The 15,821-nt window shown below is 48.7% G+C and overlaps 1 protein-coding gene and 1 long non-coding RNA gene across 2 annotated transcripts; one reads left to right on the forward strand and one right to left on the reverse strand.

Annotated features, from left to right (window-relative positions):
- Positions 1-103: 103 nt before the first annotated feature.
- Positions 104-8,601, reverse strand: LOC110319118 (fumarylacetoacetate hydrolase domain-containing protein 2A). Its single transcript, XM_021194552.1, has 8 exons — positions 8,457-8,601; positions 5,900-6,150; positions 4,378-4,594; positions 2,390-2,449; positions 1,992-2,151; positions 627-735; positions 438-525; positions 104-295 (listed from the first exon to the last, which is right to left on the reverse strand). Exons 2-8 carry the CDS (start codon positions 6,142-6,144, stop codon positions 233-235), a joined length of 942 nt encoding a protein of 313 aa, XP_021050211.1. The 5' UTR covers positions 6,145-6,150; positions 8,457-8,601; the 3' UTR covers positions 104-232.
- Positions 8,602-8,646: 45 nt separating this feature from the next.
- LOC115063648 lies at positions 8,647-13,496 on the forward strand. Its single transcript, XR_003843534.1, has 3 exons — positions 8,647-8,720; positions 9,056-9,368; positions 13,412-13,496. It is a non-coding gene; the product is annotated as an uncharacterized LOC115063648 (long non-coding RNA).
- The last annotated feature ends 2,325 nt before the right edge of the window (positions 13,497-15,821 follow it).

The following is a 15,821-nucleotide window of genomic DNA, read 5'->3' on the forward strand; positions in this document are numbered from 1 at the left end:
CATGTCCAATATCTGCTCCCTCCTTAGCCCTGTGAAACGGCCCACCTTCAGGGACAGGGGAGAAGTGTGTGGCTGTGTGACTAAAAGACAGTAGAAGCTAAGCTGCAACTTTGAGAGAAAATTTATTTCCAAGGCCTACCAAAGAGCAGCCTCAAGTGGACAGGGCCAGCAGTTAGCTGGGTGGGAGCAGAAGTCCCGCCTTGTGTCAAGTCCAGTGCTAAGAGGGACACCATCACACCACCTTGTTGATAATGACACCAAGTTCTTCAATCTCACACTGGACTTCATCACCCTTCTGTAACACAATAGGCCACAAGGCTTTTTATTAGCCTTTGGCTCCTGAACACTCTCTCCCCTTATAGCCCCCAGGCTACTTCAAGCTTTACCGGCCGCCTAGCTCTCATCTTCCTACCATTTCCTCTTCTAAACTAACTTACCTTGAGGAAGACAGGAGGCTTCCTAAACATGCCAACACCCGGAGGCGTCCCAGTCAGGAGGAGGTCCCCTGGGTAAAGAGTGACAAACCTAGGGGAGCAGAGGGTCAAGTCAGACCATGGGCTGAGAGTGGACTTAGTTCCCAGGTGTGCCAGCGGATGGGGCTGGCTTTGACGGTTCCACCCACTTACTGGGAGACCCAGGCTATCAGCTCTTCAGTCTTGAACACCATCTGGTTGGTGTTGCTGCTCTGGACTACCTCTCCATTCACTCGACAGCAGATCTTTAAATTGTGTGGATCTGGAATTCAAAATCAACACTGGGATTATCCATGCCCAATCCCCAGTCCTAAAAGAAAGGAAACATAGGGAGCATGTCTGCCCAGCCTGGTTAGCACTTTACCCTGGGACTTCCTGTACAGACTGGTCCCCTGAATTCCTGCATCAAGTGAGGAAAGGAGGGACATCCTGTAGTCTCTGAACAGGGAGAAAAACAGCTGATTTGCCTTTAAAAATGGGCATGCAGGCCAGGCAAGATGGTTCACAGGTAGAGTCACTTATTGCCAAGCCTTGGAGCCTCAGTTTAATTCCTGGGACCCATATGAACCCAGGAAGAGAATCAACTCTTGCAAATTGACCTCTGACCTTCATCCATGGGCCATGGTGTGCACATATGCATATACAAAAATAGTGTTTTAAAAAGAGTATGTTCAGGGGGCTAGAGAGATGGCTCAGTAGCACTGGCTGCTCTTACTGGGGTCCTGAGTTCAATTTCCAACATACACATGGTGGCTCACAACCATCTGTAATGAGATCTGATGCCCTCTTCTGGTGTGTCTGAAGACAGAGTACTCACATAAAACAAAAGTACATTCATTTGGTTATGAATTACACTAATTTTCTACATATTTAACATTTCACAGTAAAAATAGAAAAATAAAATAGGAAAAAACAGGCATCAATCCACAGCAGAGGCTGATAATTGAAGATCTAAAATGACTCAATATCTCCAAAGTGACAGAGACACAGAGCAGCAGATAATGGGGCTACCCAAGCTATCCTTCACACCTGACAACAGCTGGAATACAGCTTCTGAGGCACTGCTATCCTGAGGGGCTCACACATGAGCCATGACAGACCCCATAGATGCATGCACAGAGGATGAGTGAGGTCCTTCCTATTGGTTCTCTGGCTCCCTTGCAGAGATGAACAGGTTTCATCATGGCCATTCTCCAGCATGCTAAACAGTTTTACTCCTTCCAGCCTAAGGACTATTCCAGATGGAGGTGGGAGGAGGAAGCCCCTTCTCCCACATGCAGTGTTGGCTGTAGTTCACTTTATAGATGTCATTTCACAGCAGCTGCAGCTGTGTTCCCTCAAGGAGGCCCTGGAAGGAAGCTGTACTAAGAGCTAGCTCACAGCCGAGGCTGGGAACAGCAGTGACACTGCAGCTCTGTGGATAGGTGTAGCCAGAGTCCTTGCTGAAGCACGGTTTTGTCCTGACACTCAAAGGTATTGCACATGGGAGGGTACACGCAGCAAAGACCAGTGACCTACCTGCTATGGTATCCTTGGTAACCAAGGCAGGGCCCAGGGGGCAGAAAGTATCAAAAGTTTTTCCCAGTAACCACTGCTTTCCATTTCTCATTTGCCAGTCCCGAGCACTCACATCATGAGCCACAGTGAAGCCAGCCACGTGAGCCATGACATCTGTGGCCTATTGGGGCAGGAGATTTGGCCAGATAAGGTTATATTACAGGTGACACAACCTCTAGAACAAAGAATCTCAAAGCCATTAGCACGCATTAGCACCAAGGGTAGCTAAAGGTGGTGTGTGAAAGCCCAATGTGTTCCAGTGTAAAAAGCACCAGAGTGTGGGGGCATGGTCAGGACTAGCAGAGGCTGGATCTGGGACTGCTGCTCCTCCCTGGGCTGGGAGCCCCCTTCCATCTCACCTTGATGTGTTTGCCTTTCTTCCCAATGACCACGGCCATCTCCACCTCCCAGTCAACTTCCTGCAAAGGGGGAGAGGAATGTGAGCTGCAGAGGCTGTAAGGTAGACCTCAACTTCTAGAACCAGGGTGAAGGGAATGGCATGTGGGTATGGCTTGCAGACCGTAAGCTCTGGGCAGTGGTAAGCACCACTGGAGGTGACTAGGAGATCAACACATGTCTGGGGAACTGAATTTACACTCACTCCTGACACTTGCAAGGAAGGGTGATGCCAAGTAAAGACCGAGAAATACGTAACCACGGTGTGCCTGACACTGTATGTACCATAATGCATTAACTCATCTAAATAAGGCGAGATACTGGAATAAATGTATTTAAGGGGCTTAAATAAGCCACAATAGGCCACAGAACTCACAAGAAGAAATGCACATGGCTACAAAATGTCAGCAAATGCCAGGTTCTGCAAGAGAGCAAAATGCAATCAGAAAGAACTTACAAGTTACTCTTCCCTGGCTGTTTTTCATGGTAATGGGAACTGGCAGAAGTTCACCTGAACACCTGTGCTACCCATGCCACTAAAGGAAGCAGGGAAATGGCTGACTCGTGTAGGAGAAAGCACAAAGGAGCCTTCAGTGAAGGCCAGAAAGTAAAGATGTGCTCAAAAGGGAATGGAAGTCAGCAGGATGGGTCCACTGGTCAAACTGGGTTCATCTATATTGAGCAAGATGAAAAATAAGAACTCGAAGTAGATCCTGAAAGCACAGAGGGAAAGATAGGAGGTGGTGCAGCAGGTGAAGGTGCTGGCCACGGAAGCTGATGACCCAGATCCAAAAGCTGGATGCAGCAGCACACATCTGCAATCCCAGCAGAGAAAGTCACAGCTTAGGAACCAGCCAGCCTGGGGTGTGCACAGAAACAGGAGACCCTGCCTGCCCAAACAAGGTAGACAGTGAGAGTCCATAGTGTGTGTGTGTGTGTGGGGGGGGAGAACATCACACTAAAGAGTCTCTTGGTTCTTTTAGGACCCAGGTTTGTTTCCTAGCACCCACACCAGGTGCTCACACTGTGTGTAACTCCAGCTCCAGGGCCCTCACCCACTCCAACCTTATGGGCAATCATGGCAGACAGTAAAGGAACTAGTAAACAAATGGTCACACTTGACCACACCAGTGTGGGAGCCGCCTGATGGGCTGCTGTGGGAAACAGGTCATTTCCTGTGCAGGATGCCTCAGAAAACTGTTTCAGCTGAGTCTCATCACAAGGAAATAAGGCAGAACTGAGCACAGGGCACTCTGAGGAAACAACAGTTCTTCACAAAGTGTCAGGAAAGGAAACCATGTAGCAACCTCAAACATGTTAGGGAGAAGTCTGAGTGGAAGGAGAGATGTTCTTGAAGGATTCAGGACAAGGTCCACGTGTGCCAGAGACACAGCTAGGATGGATAACGGATTGGGGGGGGGGGACCACCTAAAAGAATGAGAGACGTTCTTGATGGAATCTGGACACAGCACAGCTGAACAAGCAACAGTGGGAGAGCGTGAAGCGAAATGTGCATACCAAAGTGTGGCAGCAGGGGTGCTGGTGGCTTTACCTAGGTTATTAATATACTTTCATTGTAGAAAATTACTTTTGTAATTGGGAAAGACGGAAGTTAATTCCTCCTGTCACCTATACCTGAGGCTTTATTAGTACAGTATAATCTTCTCTAGTATAGTATATTACTGAGTGACAGGTTCCCTTAAGACAACTGTTCTCAACCCTTGGGTCACCACCACCACAGGGGTTACATATAGGATATTCTTGCATATCAGTGGATATTTACATTGCAATTTATAACAGCAAAATAAGTAGCAACAAAATAATTTTCTGGTTGGAGGTGACTACAACCATATATTAGAGTGTGGCAGCACTAGGAAGAGAACCACTGCTCTAAGGAAATGACTGACGCCTGTGCTGGAGTCCAGTGACCTGGGTGGTGAGGAGCACTAACCTTACTCTCTGGTGGGAGGACAATGTCATCGTAGGGCCCCACAATGGAGCTGGAGAACTTGCTGAAGATGATGGGGTTCTTGGGCACCCGCACATTCTGCTCTTGGCAGTGGTCTGCATAATTCAAGCCCACACATATCACCTTGTCTGGCCGGGTGACAGGGGCCAAGAAGGTCACCTGTGACCGAGGGATGACAGGCAGTTGAGTATCCAGGGCTCTGTAGTGATCAAGCAGGAGAGGGGCTAGTTGGACCAGGTCGGGAATCCCAGAGCAAGCTGGGGCAATCCCTCAGCAGTTATGACTTTTGCTTTTTGCATTTTCTAGATCTTTCACCTATCAGTGTAAAAGACTCAGACCTTTTATAGCAAACATAGTGGTATTCATCAAGTGCTCATTTCATCCCCACTTGGGTAATTGTTGCACATGTAGAAGCATGTTAAGGGTACACATGGGAGTGAGTAGAAAGGTCCCCCTCACCTCCCCTAAGTCACCTGTCCCCTCCCTGGGGACAACGCCTGTGTTCTGCATAGCTTATACCAACTACAGTGGAACACCCTTCTCATCTCATGGTTTTGCATATGAATGATAGAGTATATTATGCATTTTAACTTTGACTAGAACACAAAGTCCCACCCACCACCACCACACACACTTTGTTTTTTTTTTCATGTAGCCTGGAACTCACTGAAGACCAGGCTGGCCTTGAACTCAAGAGATCCACATTCCTTTGCCTCCTGAGTACTGGGATTAACAGCAGCCTCCTTCTTATGGCTGCTATCCTACACTGTCAACACATACTGGGTTCCTAATAACAGGAAAGGAAATGGTTTCTAACTTAAGAAAATGACCATTTGAGGTCACAGTGCTCTGGGTCACTGTGCTGTCAAACATTTCTATTTCTGCCACTCTGCTGAGTGAAAACGCCTTCTTAAATGGCTTCTAAACTACTGTTTGACCCTTTAGATGGATTATTCCATGATTGGCTTCAGGGTCACTCCCAGTTACTGTAGCACAACCTTGGGGAATCTCTTTCCTTTAATGGTCTAAACCACACCCACATCTTCCCAAGAGGGTTCTCTTAGGGCCTTGTGCCAGGCTCCTCCAGTGGGAGGGACTTAGCCTCTTGACAGGCAATATAATGAGGTAAGGTCCTGACTACACAATCAAATAAATTAATCACCCTCCCTGAACCCCAGTTTCCCTCTCTGTAAACTGAAAGTGTTGTTTTATGAGGTACGGTCATACACACCTCTAATTCAGTCCCAGCATTCAAGGGGTTAAGGCAGAAGGCTCTCCAGTTCAAAGCCCGCCTGGGCTACATGGCAAGACCCTGTCTCAAAAATGCAAAGATTTATATTTCTATTAGCTCTTTACTAAAAGTACAAATGAAAGACAGACAGTGGGATCCCCCTGCTCCTTTGCAGGGGAGCTAGCTACCTTCTGGTTCTGGTTCTGATTCTCAGGGCAGGAGAGGGGGATGGGAGGAGGAAGGGAACTAGGGCAAGACTGCCTGTTTACTTACCTTCTTGCCACTGAAAGGGTAGTCTCTCCCTGCTCCAGGAATTGCACCATTGTCTTGGGGAGTGTCGAGTCAAAAGCATTTAAGTCTACAACTCCCCCACCAATCCCCGACTCCAGGCCCAGGCGAGGCTCTTCCAGGTGAGGTACCTGGAACTGTACCAGTCTCATGTTTCTGGAAGGTTGACAGGGCCTCTTCTGAACCTGCAGCAGAGCTGACAACAGTCTCCTTCTACCAAAGCCCAGCATCAAAGCCTAGAAGGAAAGAAGCAAGCCACAGGAGACAGAAGGACTATAGAACCATCATGAAGATCCCTTCACTCCTTTGCCCCAGCAAACAGTCCCAGCATGCCACTTGGGAAGTGCTCGCACAGGTCATTTCACCCTGTCATACTTCAAAAAAGTCAGAGAACAGATGACTAGGCCAGTTTTAAGCTAACCCAGGAGATCCCAGCCTTTCCTCAACCAGTGTTTCCTGAAAGTTCCCACCGCAGCAGGCAAGTGGGAAACACAGCAGGCTAACTCTGGCCTGCCATCTTGCATGCTGGGGTAACAGATATGAGCGACTGATGTATACAGGCCTCAGATGTTGAGATAATATGAAGATGGCCAGGCCACTACCTCTAGCTTTTAGAGGACGTCCTCCTTCACTGGGGAAGGCTAAAGTGTGCAGGACTAGGACTCAGCTCCAAGTTAGGCAAATGGCTATTGCTAGAAATGGCTACCTCATGCAACTTTTAAAAAGTACTTACTTGGTCTTGTTGCCCTCTGACTTAAACACTTTCTTCTGATCACATGCTCAACTAGAACCCCTACCAGCTTGCCTTGGCTTAGGACCTACCCTCCATCCCTTCTAGTAGGTACCAGTTTCTGCTGCTCATGCACAGGGAGACTCAGGGCACAAAGAGCCCAGATACTTGGCCTCACCCATTGCTCAGCCATCTCCCTGGGTTCAGTAGCAATGTCTGTCTCTTTAACTACTGTGCCTACACTGTTGCTGCTGTGTATGGAACACAGGCTTGCACTGCCTCTGTCCACTGAACAGATGGAAGACGCAAGAGACTTGACTTTTCACTTCTTGGGAAAGCCTAGTGATGATCAACTTTGGGAAGTGGCCCACGTCTTCCTTCCTCAGATCCAGACCTCTTGGATATCATTGAAAAGGTTCAGGGCCTGCTATGAGTTCCAGGCTCCACCCAAAGTTAAGCTGCATTCTCGTGCTGCCTTTGTTTTTAATGGTACAGGTGCTGGCCTGGAAGGCATATGCTAGCTTGGGCTGTACCCCAGCTAAACTGCACTCTATATCCCCTGCTTCGTCTTAATCTAGGTCTGGTCTTCATTGTCAGAGTCCTCTCCCCTCTGGATAGATTGCTTTTAAAACCAGTGTGGGGCTAGGAAGACAGCATGGCTGGTAAAGTGCTTCTTCCACTGAAAGCCTGAAGATGAGTTAAGTCCCCAGAACCCACCTAAAATGCTTGTGCACAGTGGTCTATGCTTGTAATCCCAGAACCAGGTAGGTGGAGACAGGTAGATTCCTGGGGCTTGCTAGCCAGCCAGTCTAGTCTAATTGTTGAGTTCCAGGCCAATGAAAAACTCTGTCTCAAAAACTAAGGTGGACAGTGCATGCGCGTGCAAACACACACACACACACACACACACACACATCTTTATACTAAAAATGAGAGAGACTGCAAGGTGTAGCTCTCTCAGTCCTGGGCTCTTGGTCCTCACCTGGTTAAGCCAACCTACCCTGTTCAGGATCACCAGAGTGCCAGCTTGCAAGTCTGGCCAGAAAACCGAAGGCTTTTCATTTCCTGCTCTGTCGTTTTACACAAGTACTTCCATGCCACAGTCCAAAGGCTAGTCCAGCATATGTGACAGTCACACCGTACACTAAAACTTCTGTCCCAGGGAAAGCCAAGTGTCCCACTTGTGAGGTCTACTATAATTCTTTTGACGGTGGCTGGCAGGTGCTGCTGGCCCAGTTTTACAGCTGAACAAGCCAAGGCTTGGATAGGGTAAGAGGGGTTTGGTTTGCCTAAGGTTCAAGGTCTTACTGGTAAAAGAAAACTGGCATTTGAATCTATGTCTAGATGACACTGAAGTTCTTAATTCAAAAGCAAGATACATCCCAAGCAAGATAATCTAGTTTCAATCCTGCCTACTTCTCTCAGGTCCTAACTGCTACCAGCCCATGGTCATGGCCTCAGAGATAGGGAGGAACATATGCTCTCTGATAAGTCTAAGCCCCGCTGATGATGAACCTGTGACGGGCGCTCACAGGTTATTTCATTCTCTATAACAATCCTCATAGAATACAGAGCAGCCCTGAGGATTCACGAGGTAAAGTCATCTGGAAAGGTGGCACTGTTATTTTTGTAAGAATCACTATGATTCGCAGCACAAAGGTCCCTTGGCAAACGGCACAGCCATGGGCCGGCGCTGAGGTGCGGCGCTGTGCGTGCGACCCTGTTGATCTCCACTCTCTGGGAACCGAGGTCGGCCACTCGACTCCCAATGTCCTGTTCACCTCCCTCTGCGCTGGCCTAGCCTCAGCTTACCTGGTCGCTGCAGCCGGACTTGTCCGGCTTCCTGCGCTGTCAGCGGACGCCTGAGGAGCCGCAGGTCAAGAGGGGCGGGCGGAGAAGCCACAGCCAGTTCCGTGGCAAGTACTTAACTCTTCTCCAAGGAAATAGGGACCGCCCCCCGCCGCAGTCGCGATATGGTGACGTCACGAAACTGTCGCCAATAGGAGGACATCTGCTTCCACCCTGAAGTCCGCCCTCCTGCTGCTAGGTACTTTTTAGCTACTGAGCTCCCAGCAGGTAGGTGCCCAGTGTGTGCATTTGGGGAGACTGTGGCTGGCTCCAGGGTGACCCTGGGAAAGCCAGGCTCGGAGAGAGCGCATCCGACTCTTGAGCTTCTGATTCTGGCCAGGTGCTGCTTCTGGGCCAGGCACCTACTTACAGTTGTCCAGGAAGCACTCTGGTAGACAGTAACAAATAGTTTTGTGCTCTAACGTTGACCCACCAAGGAGAGGGATGTCTATATCTGTGATATTCGTGGAGAAATCATAAAGGCCAGGAGTGACTTTGCCCATGATGACTCCTGAGCCAGTAGGGGGTCATCCAACCACTAGTTTGTTTATTTGTCTTGGCAGGTATGAAGTTATTCAGAAGGCAGAAGACACTTGTGTCCTTCCTTCAGCTACTGGGCTTTCCCCCATGAATCTTGTGTGCTGGGGAAAGAAAAGGCTGAAGCTTGTGTGCGCCAGCTAGAAGAGGAGTTTGTCACCCAGTAAGCGATATCGCAGTTTTGGCAACTGGTCAGACTATTTTGTGGGATAGACTGGAACTGAGATAATGGTGGATCAATAACCGGCAAGACCTTGACCAAGACTGCTTAGTTATGCACACCACTTGCTTTCTATTTGAGAACCTGAACCTCATGTCAGGACTCCAAGATGGACTTGGGTGAGTCACTGAAACTTTTTCCTTTCCTTTCCTTTCCTTTCCTTTCCTTTCCTTTCCTTTCCTTTCCTTTCCTTTCCTTTCCTTTCCTTTCCTTTCCTTTCCTTTCCCTTTTTTTCTTTTCTTTTTTTCCTTTTCTTTCCAGTGTGACCACATTGGCAAAGTCAGCTTTTCACCATTTTTTTCTTTAATTCACACAGTGAAGACAGATGGTGGCATGTCTACTTGTTAGGCATGTCAGGGCTCAGGCTCCGACCCTAACAGCTCCGATACCAACTCCATCTACCAACTCCATCTACTTGTAGCAGCACCCTGATTTTCACGAGTCTTATTTTAGGGGGGAAAGGGTGTGTGTGTGTGTGTGTGGGGGGTGATGGGCAAGTCCAGGCAGCAGGCATTTGGGTGGAAAGTCCTCCACAACCACACCCTGAGTCCTCTGGCCTATGAAAATGTAAAGGGGATTCTGAGAAGGAGCCTCCTAAATGAATCAAGGTCCAGACAGATCATCCGAGCCTTCCATTGCCCCAGGTAGAAGCACAGGCTTTTATTAGGTATAGTTCCTCTTATTTTTTTTCCCAGTGAGAGGTTTTTTTTTTTTTTTTTTTTTTTTTTTTTTTTTTTTATTTGAGAAGTTTTTTTTTTTTTTTTTTTTTTTTTTTTTTTTTGTTTACACCAATGTTTTCCATCCTAGAAAAAGAACCTCGGGGTTTTCCTTCCTGTGTGTTTTTTGTCTTGCGTCTTCATAGTTCATGATGTCAGCTGAGGTTGACAGCGCAATGAAACCAAACCGATGTGACAGGAGCAGGCCATTTTGCTATGCTCTAGGTCTTGGGGCTGCACATCAAACCTGGGGCTCATCACTCCGTGTTTGCTTAGCTTGCTTGTGGGGTTGACAACATTCTTCCTAGCTCTGATATCAACGATTCCAAATTCTCAGATATAACCAGGCTTCGTCCTCACAGTTAGAAACTGGGCAATAACTTCAGAGCATGCTAATAAGGAACTGACATTAATAACTTCAGAGCATGCCAATAAGGGACTGACATTTGCTTCTTTCTTCAGTGTTGTTGATTGTCTTGAAAGTTCAGCCAGGACATTCATGTGTACTGTTAATGGTGGCATAGACGGCTAGCAGAAAGAAAGGAGGCAGGCTGGAGAGATGGCTCAGTGGCTGAGAGCACCTGATGCTTTTTCAGAAGACCTGGTTTGAGTCTCAGGATCTACATGGTGCCTCACAAGGAGCTGTAACTCCAGTTCTGGGATATCTGACACCCTCTCTGTCCCATATAGGTACTGAGCATGGATGTAGTAAACAGACTGCATGCAGACAAAGCACTCATACACATAAAAAAAATAAAATAAAAATTTGTAAAGAGAGAATAGGAGGGACTGGCTCCTCGAATTCCCTACTTACTTTTCTTGCTGCTGTAACAAATCAGCTGACATAAAACTTAAGGAAGAAGGGGGACATTTTTGGATCACAATTTGAGGGTATAGATTATCATACAGGGAAGAGTGGTGACAGAAACCAGAGAAAGCTGGCTATACCATGGTAGCAATCAAGAAGCAAAGAGATGAATGCTGGTGCTCATCTTTGTTTTTCTGTAGCCCAGGGCCTTAGGCCACAGCACGGCATCACCCAAAGTTAGAGTGAGTCTAATCACCTTGACTAACTGACTTGATCTTGATAATCCCTGGCACACATGCCCAGAAGTTTTTGTCTTTTCAGCGACTCTAGAGCTGTCAATCAGACTATCATTACCACCCAGGCCTCATCTAAATGCACACAAAGCCTTTGGAAGAAACTCAGCTGAGGTTCCACGGCCAGGCTTGGATTTGAGAAATCAAAATCAAGGAAGCTTGTCTGGGGAGGAGTAGAGCAGATGAGAGCCAAGGAGCTGTGCTTCATGGTGGAGATGGCAAGTGTCCTGGAGGGTTCAGGAGGAAGAACTGGCTGTCCTCCACAACAAGAGGAAGGCTCGAGAGGGAAGGACATGCCACTCTGACTCTTTCACCGTGGAGCCTCTGCTACCCGTGGAAACGCAGCAGGGGGGTTGGGCTTGGGAGAGGATGGCGAGCCCGGTTTTGGTTAAGCTGCAGGGACACCCAAAGGCACTTCAGGATCCTGGTCAGAGACAGGAATCCAGAGTGAGGCTTTGGCCTAGCTTAAAGGGAAGCCATGGAGATAGCTGAGATGGCAGTGTGAACTCAACCTCATATCAACCTTCCTCTAAGTCTCGGCCAGAAAAATTCTGAAAACGTAAGATGCGGAGTAGAAGGAAATAGTTACAAATCAGGCAAATGGCTTATCTCTTGCCTCCACAGAGAATTCTCAAAAGTTGGTAAGTGAAAATAATCACATTGAATGGATCATTGGGCAAGAGATTGATACAGATAACGTCACAGAAGGGGCACCCAGAACGTTAGGATGGAAAAGATACTAAAGCACATGATCATCATGAAAATGCAAAGCACAGTCACAGTGTGACACACCGCGTGACACCATGCACCTACTAAAATAACCAAAAATCCCTCTCAAGTGTCCATAGATTTGGAAGTACAGGAACTCGTATGTACTGCTGACAGCATTAGAAACTCATACAAAAACTGTTTGTTTGTTTAAGACACGATTTTTCCATGTTGCTCTGGCTATCCTCAAACTCACAGAGACAGTCACCTGGAACTTCCAGTGCTGTGGTTAAAGGCATGCACACACCATCACACCATCTTGCCTTTTCTCTCCTGTGTATCCACAATATTGAATCTCACTTTTGCTCTGTGCTCCTAGAAATCGGGTCAGTAACCCTAGGGTTGGAGAAATAGCTCAGCAATGAAGAACTCTTGCCGATCTTGCAAGGCTAGAGTTCAGGTTCCCACACTCACATCAGATGGTTTACAGCTGCCTGTAACTCTAACTCCAAGGCTATCTAATGCCTTCTGCTGGCTTCCACATGCACCAGCACACACATGCACATAAACACATTAAAAAAAAAAAACTCTCCATTTTCTGTATTCCACAAAATAGCTTACTAGAAAGACTCTCATGCTTTTGTTTGCCCAAAACAAGGACAGACCCACACCTCCCAAGTTCCCATCGCTGCCTCATGGATGATCTACCTTGCTTGCTCCAACTGTCAGTCAGAGCAAGGTGCCTGGCAAGCCCTGGGCCATCACCCCTCCTTCCCCAAGCTCCCAGGACCCTCCCTCCACTTGGTCCAAACCATCACACAGTTCTCAGCAAGGGAGGCCCGATGCCTCTCCTCCTACTCCTAGGCCAGTGCACCATTTATAATCCTTTACGTTAAGCCAGTACTATGCATTTCTCAAGTCTGCAAGCCAGTCATGAAATTAATCAAATATAGGGAGGGGACGGGGAACCAGAGTCCTTTGGTCAGATGCTTAAGTAAAGTGAGCTTGGGCTCACAATTAGCATGGGAAGTTAGGTGAGACTTCTCAGGAAACAAGACCCTATCCTCTGGGGTCTAGTGCTATCTTCAGATAGGATTGGGTTGGATTGGATGAGGATATCCCAAACAGTGTTCCCTTCTGTAAAAACTGCCTGCTTGACTGGTGTGTGAGAAGACCCTCCATGGACCAGAAGAGATCTGCGTTGTGAACTCACAGCAGGAGAAGCTGAGTGAGAGTTGCTTTTCTCATGACAGTGTCGGTCCCCAGAATAGTGTGCTGCCAAAAATGTTCCCTGAGGTCATAACAGCTTTCATATATAACAGAACTGGGATGAAGAGAAGAAGCAAATAGCACCATATCCAAATAAAACCGCAAACAATGCTGCCTCTGCCTTCCAGTCACTGAGATCAGAGGTGCACATAGCCACACCGGGCTTATGTCATGCTGGTGACCAAACACTTTGTACACACGAGGCACACACTCTACCAACTGAGCTACACTCTAAGCCCAGAGATAGTTTTCTTTTCTTGGAATCTATGAATGAAGCAGTGTACTAGAGTGGGACCTGGGGTGATGGGCCCTGCAGTGAAGATATCTCCCGCTGAATCAGTATCTTGCTGCTTTTCCTATATCCGCAGGAACAGAGAGTGAACAGAGAAAGAGGCTCGAGACCGGCACCCCTTCCCTCTGAGCCACATTTGCGCTACTCAGAAGAAACTTCTCCTCAGGGCTGGGAAAGTTTGTCAACAAAGCAAGCAACTCCAGGCCTTCGAACTTGGTTGGCTGTCAGGAGCTGAATGTTGGCCTGATCTTTGGGGGCCTTATTTTTAGTTTCTGTATCTTTTACTGTAGTGATTTTTTTTTTCAAAACTAGGAAAAAGTGATGTCTCGTGAGTGTGCTGTGCACTGGAGAGGAAGGGCAAGGAGGAGGGCAAGAAGGAGGGAAGAGGACAGGGAGGAAGGCAGGGAGGAGGGCAGGGAGGAGGGCAGGGAGGAGGGCAGGGAGGAGAGAGGAGGATAGGGAGGAGGGCAGGGAGGAGGGAGGAGGATAGGGAGGAGGGAGGAGGGCAGGGAGAAGGTCTGGGCTAGGCTGGGCTTCCAGGAGAAGGGGCTGAGGCATATAGACCAACTGAACAAGCAGCCTTTCAGACTTGACTCTGCAGGTCCTCAGAGCTAGCCCTATGACCCAACCGGGGAGCACCTCAGCCTCACTCTGGAACTCTGCCCAGGCTCCCTGGGCCCACTGCAGAGTGCTGCCCCCGGCCCCAGCTTCAGGTGCACTGCCTCTGGGGAATGCCTCGGACACCCTGGCGGTCCTAGCCGCCTGTCCTCCCACTTGTAAGGCATTCTGCAAACAGAATAGTTGGCTGGGCTCTCCCCTGCCCCCTTCAGCTGGACCACAGGAATCTGGAAAGCACACTGACCCTGACATTAGCAGTTAAAAAGTTTCCAGCTAAGAGCGCTGGACATCCAGTCCCAACAGGCTGTGTCAGAGGGCGGGTGTTGGGGATACTTTTAGGGGCTTTTAGAAGTGAAAAAGTCCAGACACTGAGAGCACTTACGATACAGTCTGAACTTTACCTCAGAGGGTTAGTTAGGCACCCCCCTTTCCTTCCTTCCCTCCACTCCTGCTCCCTGGGATAGGACCTGTCCCCCACGCCCCAGATCTGTTCCCACACGTGGAATGGTGAAATGGCTCTGTCCACTATTGTGACAGCTTCCTTCCCTAGCATACCAGCTAAGGGCTCCCTGGGCCTCAGCTGTAATCACTTCTAGCGCCCACCCACCCCCAGCCAATCACAACCATCCAGGAGAGTACACTAGAGAGGGACAGGAAAGACAGGCCTGGAGCACTGTAAAGAAGCGGTGTCTACAGAGGCCGACTCAGTACGCAGCAGTACTGTGGAGGGATGGGTGTTACAGGTTCAGGGCTGATTACTTTATCTCGGATTAGCTTTATCCCTCAGAATAGATGTGGATTTTGGATTGATAGTTCCATGGTGTTCATAGTTGCTCAAAGAAGTTGAACAGTGGGGGCCCTGAGCAGAGTCATGTGAGGCTGGGGCAGGTGAGAAGTAAGTTTGGTTGAAGGAAGAGGACGCAACAAAGGCGTCTAGCCATTGCCTGGGAGCCAAGTCTGAAGACCGATGCCCTCAGCAGGCCTGGCAGCCGGCGGAGACCTGGCAGCAGGCGGAGAAAGGTGCGGGTTGTATGCTCCACTCTCGGTACCTCCACCTCCAAGAAGAGGGCATCAGGCAGGGGCTGCTCAACCCTTGGCCTTCATTAGATTCTGGGATGGTGGGTGAGTGTGGGGTGGGCTAGTCTTGGTCGTCCTCAGACACAGGTTACTTCTGGCCATGCTGGCTCTGGATCCAGACCACACCCTCTCTGGGTGCTGGTGTCTCGTTCTCCTCTGACTGGGAACCACAGGCTCTCCCTTTGTAGGGGGATAGACTCAGCACATTCCTTTTATAACTACTGCCTTGGACAACTCCAGGGAGCTGAAGGACCTACCTGCCCAGCCGCTTCTCCTCTTTGGAGATGGTTGGTCTTTGATGTTTCCCTTGAGAAGGTTCCAGGACCTCCTTTGGCTGGTAGCAGAATCCAGGGGTTTGAGGATTTGTCTGGGACAGAGAAGGGTGAAATCACATTGGAAGAATGGATCCCCATCCAGGAGATAGGACCTAGATCCAGGAGGTTTTAAGAGGTGAGTCTCAGAGCTGCACTTGCTCAGTAGTCCGGCGCCTACCTGGAGTGTGACTACAGGAGAAAGGATTCCCCAGTGCTCTGAACATAGGCCCAGTGTCTCCCTTGATTTAGGTTCAGGAACTGCAATTTGGTAGTATCTGTGACACAAATACTTCCTGTCCTGAGGGAGGGCCCACTGTCTCTCTGACTTTGAGCTATTTACTCATTTTATTTTTGCATAATCACGTATGTGGTCGTCCCCAGACACAGGTTACTTCTGGCTATGCTGGCTCTGGATCCAGACCACACCCTCTCTGTGTGTTGGCGGCCGTTCTCCTCTCTGTGAACCACAGGCTCTCC

Source organism: Mus pahari, chromosome 3, assembly GCF_900095145.1.
Source record: "Mus pahari chromosome 3, PAHARI_EIJ_v1.1, whole genome shotgun sequence".
NCBI lineage: Eukaryota > Metazoa > Chordata > Mammalia > Rodentia > Muridae > Mus > Mus pahari.

Excerpts from the sequence above, each read along its gene's own strand:
- LOC110319118 (XM_021194552.1), bottom strand. The coding sequence starts at position 6,144 with ATGCTGGGCTTTGGTAGAAGGAGACTGTTGTCAGCTCTGCTGCAGGTT. Across the intron at positions 526-626 it reads CTGATAGCCTGGGTCTCCCA|GTTTGTCACTCTTTACCCAG; the intron begins GTAAGTGGGTGG and ends CTGCTCCCCTAG. Across the intron at positions 296-437 it reads AGCCTCCTGTCTTCCTCAAG|AAGGGTGATGAAGTCCAGTG; the intron begins GTAAGTTAGTTT and ends ATTGTGTTACAG.